Here is a 16,067-nt window from a genome sequence, read left to right as displayed (position 1 = left end):
AGTGGAGTGTTAACTCCTTGGATTGCTGAGCCTTGATACTGGCAGTGTTTAACCGGGGCTTTGAAGTCAACAGCTGCCATTGTTTGGCTGCAAATTGTTTTCTGGGAGGCTGGAGCATCCCTTTCCAGTGACCAGAGCATCCCTTTTCAGTGACACAGCAACTACGTGCCAGCCTGTAAACCGCTGGAGATAGTGTGGGAAGGTGGGAGAGGAGGAGACCCCTTTTCTTTTTGGGATCTCCCAAATTGCACCCTTGCTCTGTACCTTGTTTTCCTTCCCCGGGAGGATTATAAAGATTATTTTGTAACACGGAGCAGGTTGTTTGCTGGCCCCAGCTAAGTTTTTTTGTCCATCAGTCTTTCAGCAAGCGCAGCTCATCCTGGCCCATTTTAATTCCAGTTCCTGTCTGCATCCAGTAATTAAATGGCTTGATCTTTGCCTTGGGGGGACTGCAGCAGCAGCTGCAGAGGTGAGGCTGGACCATGCCCGGGGGTCTGTCTGCTCCCAGGGCTGGCTCACAGCTGGCTGCCACCCTCAGGGGACCAGGATCTCACACCTGTGCCACGGGGATGGCCATGGACAACCCCAAATTTGTGATTTCTAATGCTGTTTCTCATCTGGGAATGTATTTTACTGCCCATGACTTTCTGTTTTGGCAGTCCTAGGGAGAACAAAGCTCAGGGTGAACAAAGCAGCCCAGGATCAGGGCTCACTGTGCCCTGCAGCTGGTGGCACTGAAACCAGCAGAGCATTTGAACGTGCTGCTCGTTGTCCCCTGCAGGCTGCACGCTGTTCTTCTACGAGACGGACGGCAGGTCTGGCATCGACCACAACAGCATCCCCAAGCACGCAGTCTGGGTGGAGAACAGCATCGTGCAGGCTGTGCCAGAGCACCCCAAGAAGGACTTTGTCTTCTGCCTCAGCAACTCCCTTGGCGACGCTTTCCTCTTCCAGGTTGGCTTTGGCAAAGTTGTGTTGTGTTTCCCAGCAAGGAGGGCATCTGGCTCTGGTTGAGAGGAGGGGAAAACCCTGCTGGCTGCAGGAGGTTTGGGGTTTTCCTTTGGCAGCACTAGAGGAAGGACGTGAGCTGAACGTGATCAGTGGCAAATCTGCTTTTTTAATAACTGGCTGGACCCTCCTTGTGTAGGTGGCTGGAGCAAAGAATGGAGAAATGCTCTTGCATCCCTGTAAAAACTGGGTGGGCAGTGTGTTTAGAACACACAGATCAAGCCAGTCACCACACAGGGCATCCAGCTGGGCACTAACAGTGCTGTGCCACTCTCTGTGAGAGACCTGTGTCCAAGGAGGGCCTTGCAGGGAGGCTCGAGGGGCTGACAAGACCAGGAGCAGCTGGAAGTGCAAGGGGATGTCTGGATCTGCAGGGGCTCTCCCAGAGGGGCTGTAGAATCCAGCTGGCCCTTGTTCACACACCTTGCTGCTGCCCCCGAGGAGACTGGAAGAGCAGGGTTTGGTTCTTTAATCAGGAAATAGAAATGTCTCCATTTCGCTGGGTACAGTTAAAAAAAACCCAAGATCCCAGGACTTACATCCAAGACCATAGATTAGTTGATGTGTTTCACTTGAAAAGATTTGTCATTTGGTAACCACTGCTTCCCTGAGTGATTTTTAGGTTGTCATTCCCTTTTTTATGTCAGGTTGGCACTAAGCAGGGTGTGACATTCTGTTATTTGCAGTTGGCAGCACGTGCTGAGGTGGGTGCATTCCCTCCACTTGTGATTCAGTTTTCTGCACTGCAGGAATCCCTTTATTTCTCTTTCCAGTTACAATGGAGTTTCTTGCCCTCTTAAACCAGAAGCTGCTCCGGGGTAGGATGTCCCCCCACATCATCACTCCCCTGCATTCCAGAAAAAACTGAAATTTCACTGTGTTGTAGGTCCTTGCAGCTGTCCTTGCAAAGGGCTGGATTCTCAAACTGGTGCAAAAAGAAAAGCCCTTCTGATTCCTGGAGGGACTGAGTGTCTGACTGAAAAAACCCATCTTTTTTGGTGGACTGACTTCTCTGCCACCTCAATGGGATTTTTCCTTCCGTAGTACTGCCCTGCCCCTCTCTCCCTCACGTTTTCCCTGGGAAGGGGATGAGTATTTGGCACCTGGACACCTTCCTCCAGGTGAGAGGGAATCACACAGTCACAGAATGGCCTGGGTTGGAGGGGACCTTAAAGATCACCTTGTTCCACCCCTGCCATGGCAGGGGCACCTCCCACTGTCCCAGGCTGCTCCAAGCCCTGTCCAGCCACACCTTGGGCACTGCCAGGGATCCAGGGGCAGCCACAGCTGCTCTGGGCACCTGTGCCAGGGCCTGCCCACCCTCACAGGGAGGATTCCCTTCCCAATATCCCTCTGGCAGTGGGAAGCCATTCCCTGTGCCCTGTCCTCCATATCTTTACAAAGAATCCCTCTCTATTTTTCCTGTGGGCTCCCAGACTCACCCCAAAGCTTATCCCCCCAGAGCCCAGTGTCATCGTGCCACAGGTAGGTTTTTGTGTAGGGAGGAAGCAAAACTGAGCCTATTCAAGCAAAACTCAGTCATTTCTATTGCCAGAAACGTTGTGTGATGTGTCCCCTCTGCCAGGGGAGAAGGAGGGGATGCCCTCAGAGTGTGGCCCTTGGCTGTCTGTGCCAGCACAGAGCTGTAGCAGGGGTTGGCAAGGAGAGGCACGGCCCTGAGGAGGCTATTTCTGTGCTGTGCAAGGGAAAACAGGGCTGGTGGTGATCCCACACACCCTGGGCACCTTGTGAGGAGCCTGCCCACTGTGCTGCACCCGGAGACATCCCATCCCATCCCTCCCACGAGGCTCAGGCAGCTCTGGCTGTGCCCACACAGCCCCTGGCACATGGCACACGTGTGTGCCAGCAGCTCACAGCAGCTTGTGACACCACGAGGTGTTCCCAGCTTGCTGGTGTGGTCCTTCCCCTCGGGAAGGGCAGCAATTCCCATCCCTGCTCATCTGCCAGGGGGGTCTGCAGCTCCTAAAATCCACCCCAGACCCCTTTTTTCCCTCCCTCTCCCCAGGAATCAAAAAAGAAAAATGAATCTAATGGTATGCAGATAATACTTTGAAATTTAGTAAGACAACAAAGGCTGTTGGGATTTGCTAGGAATTAACAAAGCTCATCCTGAGTCCAGTGCTGATCTCTTCTGTGCTGGGGATGAGGTTTCAGCACCTGACTGTGGGCACAGTGTCTCCTGTTGTGGCAAATAATTGCTGTGCTTCCAGCAGGCATTCCTCAGCAAGGGGGGCTCCCAGTGTTCTCAGCTGTGCAATGAGAGCTTGTTCTCATGAGTGCCACAGCCTGGGCAGAGAGCCTGGCCACTCTCAGCCACAGCCTGTGTGCAGTGCCAGCTGAAGGCAGGGGATTTGGGAAGGTGTGGCATTTTCTGAGTCCCCCGTTGTCGGGGAGGAGTGATTGAATCTGACTCCATGTTCTTAGAAGGCTAATTTATTATTTTATGTTCTTATATTATATTTAAGAAATCTGTACTAAACTATACTAAAGAATAGAGAAAGGATACAGACAGAAGGCTAAAAGATAATAATGAATCTTGTGACTCTCTCCAGAGGCCAACACAGCTGGCTGTGTTTGGTCATTAAAGTCAAAGCAATTCACATGAAACCAATGAAACAATGACCAGCTGGTCAACAGTGTCCAAACCACAGCAGCAAAACCCAGGAGAAACAATCAGATAATTGTTGTTTTCATTTTAATCTGAGGCTTCTCAGCTTCCCAGGAGCAGAAATCCTGGCGAAGGGATTTTTCAGAAAACATGACAATGACAGGAAGGAGGAGGTCAGTCCTTCTGCAGCAGATCCTGTTTCTGCTAAGGGCTTACACCTGAGTGAGGAAGGTGGTGTCATTCTGGGACACACCTGTGCCACCAAAGTTGGGGGAGCATCAGTGTGAAGCCCAGCTGGGCCTCTCTGGGAAGCTCTCCTTAGCCTCATCCTTGGCTGTTGGTTGTCACCTCAGCAAGGATGACCTTCCTCATCTTCTCCAGCAAATGCAGAAGTCATGCTGGGCTGTCTATTAATAGATCAGGCATCATCAGAAGGTTTAATTAGAACAAGGTGGTTTGGCACCTTGCTGCTTTTCCAGCCAAATACCAGTGTGATTATTGCCACAGGCTGACACTCACAGAAAGTCCTCTGCCACCCTGAGCTGCTGTAAAATAGAATGGGATTTAGTAAAAGGCCTAAGATTGACTTTTTATTTCGAAAATCTGGAAAGATTCTTCTTTGCCTGTCAAAAGCCTCTAATCAGAATAGTTCTCTTCCAGAGAGAAGTACTGGTGTCCCACTCTCCAGCCTGGTGTCTCATGGAGTGGTTTGGGCTGGAAGGGGCATTAAAGATTATCCAGTTCCATGCCCTGCCATGGCTTGGGACACCTTCCACTATCCCAGGTTGCTCCGAGGCCTGTCCAGCCTGGCCTCGGACACTTCCAGCAAGGAGAAATGTCCCTTTTCCCAAACTGCCATATCCATGCTTGGGAAGGGGCAGTGCCAGTGCTGTGAAACGAGGATGAGCCTGCCTTTAATGGTTACAGGGGTGTCTTCAGAGTGCTTTGGGACCTTCAGAAACAGAAAGCTGTTTGTCTGTGCACCACAAAAAAGCTACTCATACTTCTCATGGTCACGTTTTCTGCCATTAATTTACTATTAACTGCTGCATGGCAGAAGAGCTCTCCATGCTGGGAAGGGCACAGCAGTGGTGCATTCCCTGCCTTAAGGAGCTGGAGTTTAGAAACCATGGTTAAATGCCAAGGTAGAAATGATGGCTGGGGAAGTAATTGCTGAGGCCTTGCTGGGAAGCACCCCCAGCTGCAAAGCTCAGAGAGAGGTGTAACTCCAAGTGCTGGGTGTTAGAAATGGCCTGCTTAGGGAGGATGGGGGTATCTAAGTGGATTTAAGGCTTTGAATCTGGAGATCAAAGGCACGGGGAACTCCTCGGAGCTGCGTGTGTTAATCTGCCATCGGTTTGGAGGTGGATGCTGAGTTCTTTCCCCCTGTCCCCTCGGGCAGACGTGCAGCCAGACGGAGCTGGAGAACTGGATCACGGCCATCCACTCGGCCTGCGCCACCGCCGTGGCGCGGCAGCACCACAAGGAGGACACGCTCAAGCTGCTCAAGACTGAGATCAAAAAGCTGGAGCAGAAGATCGACATGGACGAGAAGATGAAGAAAATGGGGGAAATGCAGCTGTCCTCCGTCACAGACTCCAAGAAGAAGAAGACCATACTGGATCAGGTAAGCTCAGAAGTTCTTGGGACTTGTGCTGCTCACAGTGACCCCGAGATGTGTTAGAGAGTCTCTTTTCCCAGCCCGGCGGTCGAAGAAGGCTCAGAGCTCTTCTGGTCTTGTTCTCAAGGTTCTTTATTGTTTCTCATCTATAACATCCTTTCTCTGGCCTGCCAAGGTCTGTCCAGCAGGTCGGGTTGAGGCACACTGGCCGCCCTCGGGGTGGTGTTATCTTTTATATATAAAAACTGCCTGTACAATATTTACAAGTACTTTCCAATACCTATCACCTATGTTAGACAGTGAACTTCTACCTTAAACCAATCCAAAAGTGCCAACATCACCCAGAAGATGGAGGCCAAGAAGAAGGAGAAAGGCTGGACACTCCCAGGCTCCTCCATCTCACCTCCTGAACCCCCATTCTAAAAACCACAAAAATCTATTTTTCACCCCATGACAAACTATTATTCTGCTTAAACTTTCAGATGAGGCTTGCAGATCCTCATATAAGGTTGGTAATTTTTTTCCATGGGTCATCATCAAGGTCACAGGTGTCTTGGGCTCTGTGCCAAGGTCTCTGAGCCCCCTGGCAGGGGTTCAAGCAATCCAGGACAGCCAGAGGGATGTCCTGAATTCCAACAAAAAGTCCCTAGCGAGGGTTTAAGGCCTTTCAGAGGTTGTTGGGGGCTCCCTGGAGCATGTTGAGAGCAGGAGAGCTATGCTGGCTGCCTTAGGGGCACCATTGCTCCACTAAGGTCCAGCATGGGCTGTCTTCTGCTGGCCTCCAGGAGATTTGGATGGCAGGAGGCTGCCAGGCTGTGGCTGGAGGATGCCTTGGGGAGCAGCTGTTCACACACCAACAAACTCTGCTGCTTTAAGTGTGCCAGAGGCTGCTGCTCCTGCTGGCAGCTGGGCTGAGGAAGCCATGCCTGCTTTCTGTGTGTCACAGGGGCCTGCCTTGACCTTGTGGTGCATCCCTGGCTGCCCTGGGCCCGCTCCTGCTGCCTTCAAATGGACAGCATGGATGGCTCTCAGAAGCAGAGAGCCTCGAGCAGATGTCTCTCCCGCTGCCACAGCAGCACCTTATTTTGGGAAACTTAACATATGGCTGCTGCTTCCCTCATTTGGAGCTCTCCTGCCACGGCTGCCAAGTGTGCCTGTAGTGCAAAGCATGGGGAGAAGTGGCTGGGGCTGAGCTAAAGGGATCTGTACCCCCTGGAAGCCCTGAGAAGGGGAAATGGGGAGGGAGGGAGAGGCTGAAGAGCTCTGCTCAAAGCTGTCAGTCACAGTGAGAGGGCAGAGCAGTCTCTTTATGTAACTGAGTTCGTCTGGATGCTTTGAAACTGTTTCCTATAAGCTATTTGAATTATTTAAATAAGTCCTTCCATAGGCTGATTACAGCACTCTTCTACTGATCAGATTAATTATCCCCAGTGTATGGCACTTTTTCAAGCTCTCTTGTTGCTCCCAGCAAAGCTGCTGCTGTGGCTGCTGATTTGGGTTGCCCTGTGCGTGGAGTTTGGTGGGGTTTGCTCTTCTGGTTCCTCAGATGCTCTTGATGCATGAAAAAAGCCTCTTAAGGGACTGCTGAGCACAGAATCCTGGAAATACAAAGAAAATTAAAAATGAAAATTTAATCCTGTTAATTAGCAATGTATCAAAGGAGCAGTTGTCCCAGGAGGAGACTTTTGCCACGAATGTAGAAAAAGTTGTTTTCCATCTAATCAAAGCTCTTTAACTATTCGCATCCTTTGGGGGGTTGGGAGGGCAGGGGAATGTGGGAAGATCAGCAGTCAGGGTCTGTTGGGTGAGATCAGCACTGGTGAAAAGGGTGAGTGTGGTGCTGCAGGGGTTTCCAGGATGAGGTGGGAGATGAGAATTTGACTCCGTGTTCTTAGAAGGCTGATTTATTATTTTATGATATTATGTTATATTAAAAATGCTATACTAAAACTATACTAAAAAGAATAGAGAAAAGATATATCAGAGGGCTAGAAAAGAATGAATAATAAAAACCCGTGACTGACCAGAATCCCAACACAACTAAACTGAAATTAGTCATGAAGTTAACACAATTCACATAAAACTAATTAAAGATACACCTGTTAGTAAACAATCTGCAGACTGCATTCCAAAGCAATCAAATAATTATTGTTTACATTTCTTTTCTGAAGCTTCTCAGGAGAAAAAATCCTAACAAAAGGGATTTTTCAGAAAATATCATAGTGACAGGTGTGTTGTCAGAACCCAGGAAATTCCTCTGGCTGCCCTGGAGGGCTTGAGCCCCTGCCCAGGGGGCTCAGAGACCTCGGCACAGAGCCCAAGACCCCTGTGCCTTTGATTTAGCCCTTGGAAAAAACAATTTCCAACCTTTATATGAAGAATTACAACTCAAGAAAGTTTAAGTAGAATAATAGTTAGTTTGTCATGGGATGAAAAATAGATTTTGAGGTTTTTAGAATGGGGGCTCGGGGTCCCAAGATGAAGGAATTTGGGCGTGCCTTGTCCTTTTTCCTTCTCCTTCTTCTTGGCCTCCATCTTCTGGGTGATGGTGGCACTTTTGGATTGGTTTAGAGTAGAAGCTCACTGTCTAACACAGGTGATAGGTGTTGGGAAGTTATTGTAAATAAGGTACACGTAGTTTTCAGTATAAAAAGACAACACGGCCTCTGAGGCAGGCAGAGTGCCTCAGCCCTGCCTGCCATACACACCTCAGCGGGTTGGAGAAAGAATGTTATAGACAAGAAATAATGAACAGCCTTGAGAAGAGGATGAGAGGAATCCTGACTCCTTCTTCCATTGCCGGGCTGGGGAAAGGCTTGTACGGATCTCAGAGTCACCGAGACCAGCAGAGATCCTGAGAGTGTGTCACTGGGAATTGTTCCAAGGCATTTACCAGGCTGTTGTCCCCTCCTGTGCCCTGGCAGATCTTCGTGTGGGAGCAGAACCTGGAGCAGTTCCAGATGGACCTGTTCCGGTACCGCTGTTACCTGGCCAGCCTGCAGGGCGGGGAGCTGCCCAACCCCAAGCGCCTGCTGGCCTTCGCCAGCCGCCCCACCAAGGTGGCCATGGGCCGCCTGGGCATCTTCTCCGTGTCCTCCTTCCACGCACTGGTGAGTGGGCAGGGCTGGGCTCAGGGAGGAGCAGCTGGGGGACAGCCGTCGTCTCTGTCCTCCACGTGTCGTTTGGAATTTCCACCACCAGAAACAGATCTCCCTGTTACAACAGCAGGGTCATCTCAAGTGTCCACGGATTTGGGTGTGAGCCACACGTCCCCTGAAGTCAGTGGGAGCCATTCTGAAGCCCTCAACATGTGCTGGCTGAGACCTTCTCGGGCCTGTCTGACTTTATTCCAATTATTCCAATGCTCTGGTCATCAGCACCTGATGCTCCTCGAGGGAGGGGAAATGTGCTCCCTGTGATGTGGCAAATAATGGTTGTTTAAATTTAAGTACTGTAACAGCCCAGCTCTTAAAAGTACAGGGGAATGTTTTGCAAAGTGGTGGGGTTTTAATGAATTTGAGACAAGTTCTTGTAGTCTCGGCTTGGACTCCTGGAGGTTCACAGAAATAGCTGAGCTCCACTCTCCACTGTTGTCTCATAGATGTCAGCTGTAGCCTTCAGTTGAATGCAGAGCTGTAATTCAGTCAGGGGCGTTTTTATTCTTTCCTATATGAAAAGATTAGCGTCATCATCCTGCTAATTGCTGGTGGATTTATTATATTTTTTAGGTGGCGGGCTGTAATTTGCATTTATGCTTATTTTTTTTTTTTTTTCACATCAAGCAAAGCACTGAGCTCTAGCCTGAAAAACAGTCTGCCTCTTCATGCTGGTGTCTCTGGAGAGCCAAGGGAAAAAATATGTTTGGAAAATGTTGTGTTGGAAGAGACACGTGTTTTCTTCTCTTCTCAGCAAACTCCCATGTCCTCCTTTGCCCCCAGGAACGTGGGGAAATGCAGCCTCATGTGAGGAGCCCTAACTGAAGTTTCAGGAAAGGAATTTACCCAGAGCAGCTGTGGCTGCCCCTGGATCCCTGGCAGTGTCCCAGGCCAGGGTGGACAGGGCAGGGGGTGGGGATGGGATGGACTTGAAGGTCCCCTCCATCCCACATGATTCTGTGATTCCATGACCTGAGTCTCCTGAAGATGTTCCCAGTCCATTCATCCAAGGATGTGCTAAGTTACCCCAGGTGGCTCTGTGTCAATGTCCCAGGCAGAGCTGTGGAGCCTCTCACAGTCGTGGCTGTGGAAATGGAGGTGTTGCTGTGGTGCTCAAGTTCTCCTTTTCCTGGGTTTGCCAAGGAGAGCCCCCATTCCTCACACAGCTCCCTGGTGCAGCAGCCAGCCAGCCCTCTGTCCATCCCACTGCTGGTTTGGATGGGCTGCATCCAGCCAGTTCCTCAGCTGGGGACATCCCTCGGGGATGTGGGTGTTCCCAGGGCCATTCTGCTGCTCTGGGCTGTGGGGATGCAGCACTGAGGTGTTCCAGGAGGTGCAGTCAGCAGGGTGGGTCTGTCTGTCTGTCTGTGCCCTGCCTCCTGCCGTTCCCTACCGCTCCCTTTTTGGCAGGAGAGGAGCTCCTCTCCTCAGGCCACCTCCACCTGGGAAATCTGCTTTGACAGATTTTTTTTTTTGGGTCTGAATTCTTCAGCTCTGAGTGATGTCCCACTGATCTCCAGAGCTCCCCAGACAGCTGGGCTCAGTCAAGGCAGTGTCTCTTGTTGCCACGGGGCATTTTGCTCCTCTGATGGGACGGGTCATTTCAGCTCACTTTTCCCCTTCCTGTGCCTTGCTCAATCCTTTAGATGTCACTTATCTTTAAGGAAGTGCAGGCTTAAATGCCATGAGCTCCCTGCAAGCCTTTATCTGGCCTTGCTGCACTTCTGAGTCAGCACCAGGACGCCCAGAGTGTTTCCACAGGAAGGAGCAAAGAGGAAGACCAGCTTTTTGGGAAGCATCAGATAAGTTTGGAAATCTCAGGTTTCACATATCCAGCTTCGAAACCTTGCTAGGAAAAGAAAAATTAAAACCCCAAGCCTTTCACTGGTGCTGAGGTTTTGCTCTATGGTGGTTAGGCTCCTTTAAAATATCTCACATAAAATGCCAAAAATGATGGAGGTGATGTGTACTGTGCGTTTCAATATCTGGTATGGGATGTTGGCAGAAGTGAGTTAATTTGCAGAGAGAAGGCAGCAGCCTGGCAGCATCCCCACTGTCCCAGGAGTGAGAACCCTGTGTTCCCATAGGATTTGCCTTTTCCCCCCCCAGACCCCCCAGTTTGGAGGGGTCTGTGCTGGGGTGCTGCAGCTCTGATGCTGAAGCCACGTGGCATTGACAGGTGGCGGCTCGCACGGGGGAGTCGGGAGTGAGGAGAAGGACACAGGCCATGTCCAGGTCTGCCAGCAAGAGGAGGAGCAGGTTCTCTTCTCTCTGGGGGCTGGACACTACCTCCAAGAAGAAGCAGGGGAGGCCCAGCATTAACCAGGTAAGAGGTGAGAGTTTGGGGTGGTGTTATTGCGGGGGGGTTTGCTGGCGGGCAGAACGCAGCTCGTGCAGTCGTGGCATTCCTCATCCCCTTCCAAAATCAGGGGCTGCAGCTGCACTTCAGGGCACAGCAGCTCCTACCAAAGGGCTGGAATTTGCCCTTTTCTTTAGCTGAATTCTGTTGCTGCAGTTCTGCTCCTTCTGCTTTTCCTGCAGGTGCCCTTCCTAATCTCAGGAGCAACTAAGCACCAGTGTAAAACAGATACAGCTTTGGAGAGAAAAAACCCCAAAACAATCCAGACTTGTTTGGTTATTTTTAATTTAAAATGATGAGTTTGTACAATGATTTAAATGTAGCTGAGTTTGGTGAAGACTTCCTAAATTGACAAGAAGCTTTGCATTTAGTTGGGACACTCCCTGTTTTGCTTCAGATTTATAAAAAAGCAGAAGTTGTGCAGTTTCCACCCAGTCACTGCCCAGATCTTTCTCTAGAAAACGTGCTCCAGTGTGGTAGGAAGGTGCTTCCCTGTTATTCTTTCCAAACATCCCTAATTACAGCTTTCACTTTTTCAGAGCCATACCTCATCTAATTGCAGGAAATGTAGGCTCTGCCTTTCTTCCTCTTCCCTCACTTTTAGAGGGGAGAAGGGCTGGGGACACACACTGTTCTGTGCCCTGTGATTTCTGGTGCTGTCTGTTCAAGCAGCAGTGGGTGTTTGTTTTGTTCAGCAGAGGATGATGAGCCTGTTTGGAGTGAGACACTGAAAGTTCACCTGATATTTAGAGGCTGAGCAAAAGCCCAGGGCTTGGCTGGAATGCAGCTCCCTGAGCACATTCCCAGTTCCTCGTGCTGGTGCTGCAGCATCCCTGTAGCTTTGCATTTACTTGCCCCAAATCCCTTGTCCTGAGCTGGGATCCTGCCTGTGCTCTGTTTTCAGACCTGTTTTTGTCCCCCCTGAGCTCCCCCTTTTTGTTTTTCCTTTCAGTGGAAATAATTGCATTCTTCACGCCGCCTCCCCTGCTCCTGCCCCCCTCACTCCTCCACAGCACAGGCATTCTGTGAGGAGAGGGATTCTGTTCCAGGTTAAAGGAAATCCATTGTGCAGAGAGTTGTAAAAAGTGTGAAGTTTTGAGGAAGTAGCAGAGTGTGTGAATGCAGTGCCTGAACACATTTCCCTTGCTTGTGCAACGTGTTGCCTGTTGAAAGCAGCCAGCTGAAAATCCCCAAAAGGCAGAGACCCTTTCCCATCCTGCCTGCTCCCTGCTTCATTTTAGCCAGGCAATAATTAACAGCCCAGCAACTTGATCCCAGGGCTTTGCTGATGTGGAGCTATAAAACTGAACTGTTCAGTTCTCATTGCTGGGTTCTGCTGCAGCACCAGCCCTGCCTGCCCTTCAGATGCAGCCCTGTGCTGCTTTGGGCTGGATGCTGCACATATTCCTGTCTGATCATTCCTCCTGCCCAGGATCCTGTTGGTTTTGGCTCTCTGGCTCTGCTGGGTTACCAGCTCCTGTTTCATTAGAGAAGGGTTACAGTGCCTTGTGCTTGAATGTTTGCTGAGTTCGTTTTGGCAGCTGGGTCTTACAAAGCCAGCCAGAAGCAGAGCCCTTCTGAGTCCTCAGCAGAGTTGGGGAAGTGTTCATTTCCCGCTTTTACTGGTGGAGAAACCCAGCACTGAGAGAGATAAAATTAGTCCAGCTCCACCAAGGAAGTCAGGACAGACCTCCAAGCAGAAGTGGCCTCTAATCTTCCTGTGCCACCCCATCACCAGCTTGTTTTCCACCTCGCCTTCCCTTCCATCAGGCTGCTGTCTTCCTTCTCTCCAGTGCATCTGCAGCAGACAGGCAGGCACTGTTGGAAAGATCCCCAGGTCACAGCCCTGCAAACCTTGGTGGAGGGCCCAGGTCTGGACAGAGACTGGTGCAAAGGTGTGCCTGTGTCAGTAAAGCCACAGCTGTGCTCAGGAGGAGTAGTCCTAGTGAGGAACTGGGGCTGGGGGACACAGGACAGCACTTCCCTGTATTTAAGGCACCTGGAGCGAGCTGGCCTGGTGTTTGGGATCCCCTGTCTGCTGAAAACACCTCCTTGTTCTCGTGTTGTTCCTTTTTGGGTGACAGGCTCAAGCAGAAAGAGGTTAGAGGGGCTGCTGGATGTGACTCACCCACCCTGAAGAAGGTTTTCCCCATCCCAGATTTCTGCAAGAGTGAAAGGTTTCTGCCAGCAGTGTGTTTGGAGATGGCTGTTTGTATTTCTCAGTTTGAATTCTGTTCTGGCTGTGAGACAGGCTGTTCTGCCCGTGGCATGTGCTGTGCACAGGGAGTCAGTTTGTGTTTAAAGCAGATCCCCTCTCTTGTTCCTCAGGTGTTTGGAGAAGGAGTGGATTCAGTGAAGAAATCTCTTGAAGGGATCTTTGATGACACAGTCCCGGATGGCAAGGTAAAACCCCAGCTCTCCAGCTGCCTGCTTTCCCCCATGTTTGCAGCCAGTAAATTCAGAATAAAGAAGAAGATTTGCTATTTTGCCATTTCTAAGCACTGGAGCTGCAGTACCCACAGCAGTTTTGTTGTGGTTTGCCCAGAAACACTGCACATTTCGGTTTTAAATTCAAATCTGCTTTCATCCCTACTATTTTGTTGTTGCATTCCTAGCATTCCCAGTAGGCATGGGGTGGAACCCCAGGAGAAGCACACTGCAGCAGTGTAGCCATGTGGGTGGCACAGGAGGCACACTCTGCCTTGCTCAGGGAAAGCTGCAGGTTCCTGTCCAGACAAGCCTTCAACCTGGGCTTAGGAGCAAAATATCTTCTCTCTGAGAGAGCTCTGGTGCAGCACATAATGCACCAGTTTCTGATGGAGAGGGAGCTGTGTTGGGCTGGGATTGTCATGATGGATTTTGTCTGTTTAGAGGGACAAAGAAGTGGCCCTGAGCAGCGTCCACCAGCACAACCCCGACTGTGATATCTGGGTGCACGAGTACTTCACGCCCTCGTGGTTCTGCCTGCCCAACAACCAGCCTGCCCTGACAGTCATCCGGCCTGGGGACACCTCCAGGGACGTGCTGGAAATGATCTGCAAGGTAAACGTGCCCTGGGGCAGCTGGAAGTCACTGCAGCCTCGTGTGTGTCACTGCTTGGGCCGCTCTGCACTGGGACACCAGTTCTGTCTGGGGTGAAGAACACAAACCCCACTGCAGTGTTGAGGCCAGGAGCACAGCAGAGAATTCCCTGCAGCTGGAGCTGGCTTGGTGTGGCTGCAGGGACAGCAGGCAGCAGGCTGGGGTTTGCCTTCCCCACTCTGGAGCCTGGAAGTGCCTTCACACCTGGCTCTGCCTTTCCCAGGGCCAGCCATCCCCTGTCCCTGCAGTGGCACCAGGCTGAGGTGCTGTCCCAGCCCCCAGGTGCCCCACACTGTGGTGGTGCAGCCACCCTGGTGCCCCCAGCTCTGCATCTCTCCCACAGCCCCTTCTCCCCTCTGCCAGGCAGGTGGGGTGACCTCACTCACCCCTTCCCAGGAGCCAGGGGACGTGTTTGCAGGAGCCATCCCTGCTTCCCTGCCCTCAGGCTGGCACTGGGAGCAGCAGCCCCAGGAGTGGGGGAAGGTGCCTGTGTTTGCTGCCCACAGTGCAGAACCAGACCCAGCCTGGCGTGGGTGGCAGGAGGGACAGGGGGAAGCTTTTATCTACAGTTGGAGTGGGGGGAAGAAAAGCCACCTGGATTTCTTTGCCAGATGAAGTGTCAGAGACGTTGGGCCATTAAAAAGAGTTACATCTCTAAAGAGTTGGAAACTTTGACAAATTAAACACAGGCTTTCAGCTCTGGCAGCTGCCTAATGTGTGTTTTCGGAGCGAGCGAGACCTGTCACGTGCCGCTCTGAAAAGTGAGTCTGCTTTGTACAACAACAACAGCAGGAGAAAAGAAAACATTTATTACTATTGAGAGCTTAACTTTGGGGACTTTCAGAGCGTGTTGCATGTGCTTCTAAAGAGAGGGAAGGTGAGAGAAAGGCGTTTGTTTCCAGTAATTGCACGGTGCGCCCGTCTCTCTCTGCCAGGTGCGCTGCAGCTTGTGAAAGCTCTGCTTTGTCTTCAGCAGAAGATGACATTTTTGGAGAGAGGCATAACAGGGAAGCTGGATGACACACTGTTAGTAATGATTTATTTTTAGGATGTATGTTCTGCTTTGGGTGAGGATGGCTAACTCAGTGGACTGAGTCCTTGGCTGGTGTAGCTCCGTGGTTTCAGCAGGTGCCCGCTGAGGGTCTGGTCTCTCCCTGCGCTTCTGCTGCCGTGGGTGGGGGTGTGTAAGGAGAAGGGGAGGTTGGTGAGTGTTTTTTCAAGAGCTACTATCTGTTTCTTTCCTTTCTGTAAGAGGTTTCTGCCTGAAAAGCACTGTTGAGATGCCTTTTTTTCTGTAGCCTTTAATAATCAATCTCTTTCTTCTGTCTCTTGCATTCAGCTCATTTTCCCCCCTTTAATATCCGATCCACATCATTTCACATCAGTTTGCCATCTGCCATCTGAGAACCAGTCAAGTTCTGGTACAGTAAACATTTCAAGCTCTACATTTCATATAAACCTCCTCATGTTTGTGGATGTGGTTAAATCTGTGCTGCTAAACTGAGCTCGATTCTTCTGTTGGAGAGCATTCAATGCACTAAAGTCATTGTGGAAAATGTGTTCTTATGCTAACATGGCTGCTTGTTATTATACAGCGAGTTAGGCTTTGGAGGATGCTTTGTGACACTTTTATGATTCAAGATTGGTGGGAGGAGTGTTTAAAGCATTTTTAAAGTGGTTTCTCAAAGATTTCTCCTCAGATGTAACTAGCAACATCACTTGGAAGGCAGGAAAACTCAGTGTATATGCATTAAATTGCTTTCTCTGGCTGATAGGAAATAGTTGGTCCCTTCCAATCTTAACCATCCTGTGATTCTGTGATGACACTGCTCAGTGTGAACAAATGTATATGCATTACTAACATTTGCATAATGGTATGTCTTAAAATGGAGGAGGAAAACACACTCTGTATACGGATTTAGGCAGAGCCAGTGTGGAGATAATAACACCAAAACCCAAAATGGAGATAATAGCAGTAAAAAACAAGCCCAGATGACTACATGGCATTTTGTCTTCTGACTGCATAAAAAGTGAGGCAAGAAAGGTTTGGGTTGTTTTTTTTCCCCCTCACCATTTACATTTTTCAAAGGGACCTGCATGAAGGGCCAGAAGCTGATAGCCCAAGGTCTCTGGGTTTGTGCCCAGAGCCTCTGAGAAGTTAAGCCTGATGCTCTGGGGGCTTCCTTTGCTTTTGGGCTGGTGTTTTCCTGCTGG

The 16,067-nt window shown here is 50.4% G+C and overlaps 1 protein-coding gene across 4 annotated transcripts in view; it reads left to right on the top strand.

Annotated features, from left to right (window-relative positions):
• Positions 1–16,067, top strand: part of TIAM1 (TIAM Rac1 associated GEF 1) — a 161,558-nt gene that overhangs the window by 99,399 nt on the left and 46,092 nt on the right. For all 4 annotated transcript variants that reach the window (XM_059871109.1, XM_059871116.1, XM_059871093.1 and 1 more), the window contains 6 exons: positions 782–954; positions 5,040–5,264; positions 8,183–8,368; positions 10,593–10,739; positions 13,101–13,175; positions 13,644–13,814. In XM_059871109.1, the coding sequence (XP_059727092.1) occupies positions 782–954; positions 5,040–5,264; positions 8,183–8,368; positions 10,593–10,739; positions 13,101–13,175; positions 13,644–13,814 (977 nt within the window). The remainder of the gene's footprint in view (positions 1–781; positions 955–5,039; positions 5,265–8,182; positions 8,369–10,592; positions 10,740–13,100; positions 13,176–13,643; positions 13,815–16,067) is intronic.

The sequence above is a fragment of the Haemorhous mexicanus genome, chromosome 2 (genome assembly GCF_027477595.1).
Source record: "Haemorhous mexicanus isolate bHaeMex1 chromosome 2, bHaeMex1.pri, whole genome shotgun sequence".
NCBI classification, from domain to species: Eukaryota; Metazoa; Chordata; class Aves; order Passeriformes; family Fringillidae; genus Haemorhous; species Haemorhous mexicanus.
The sequence above is the reverse complement of the archived record's forward strand: the minus strand, read 5'-3'. Positions and strand labels throughout refer to the sequence as shown.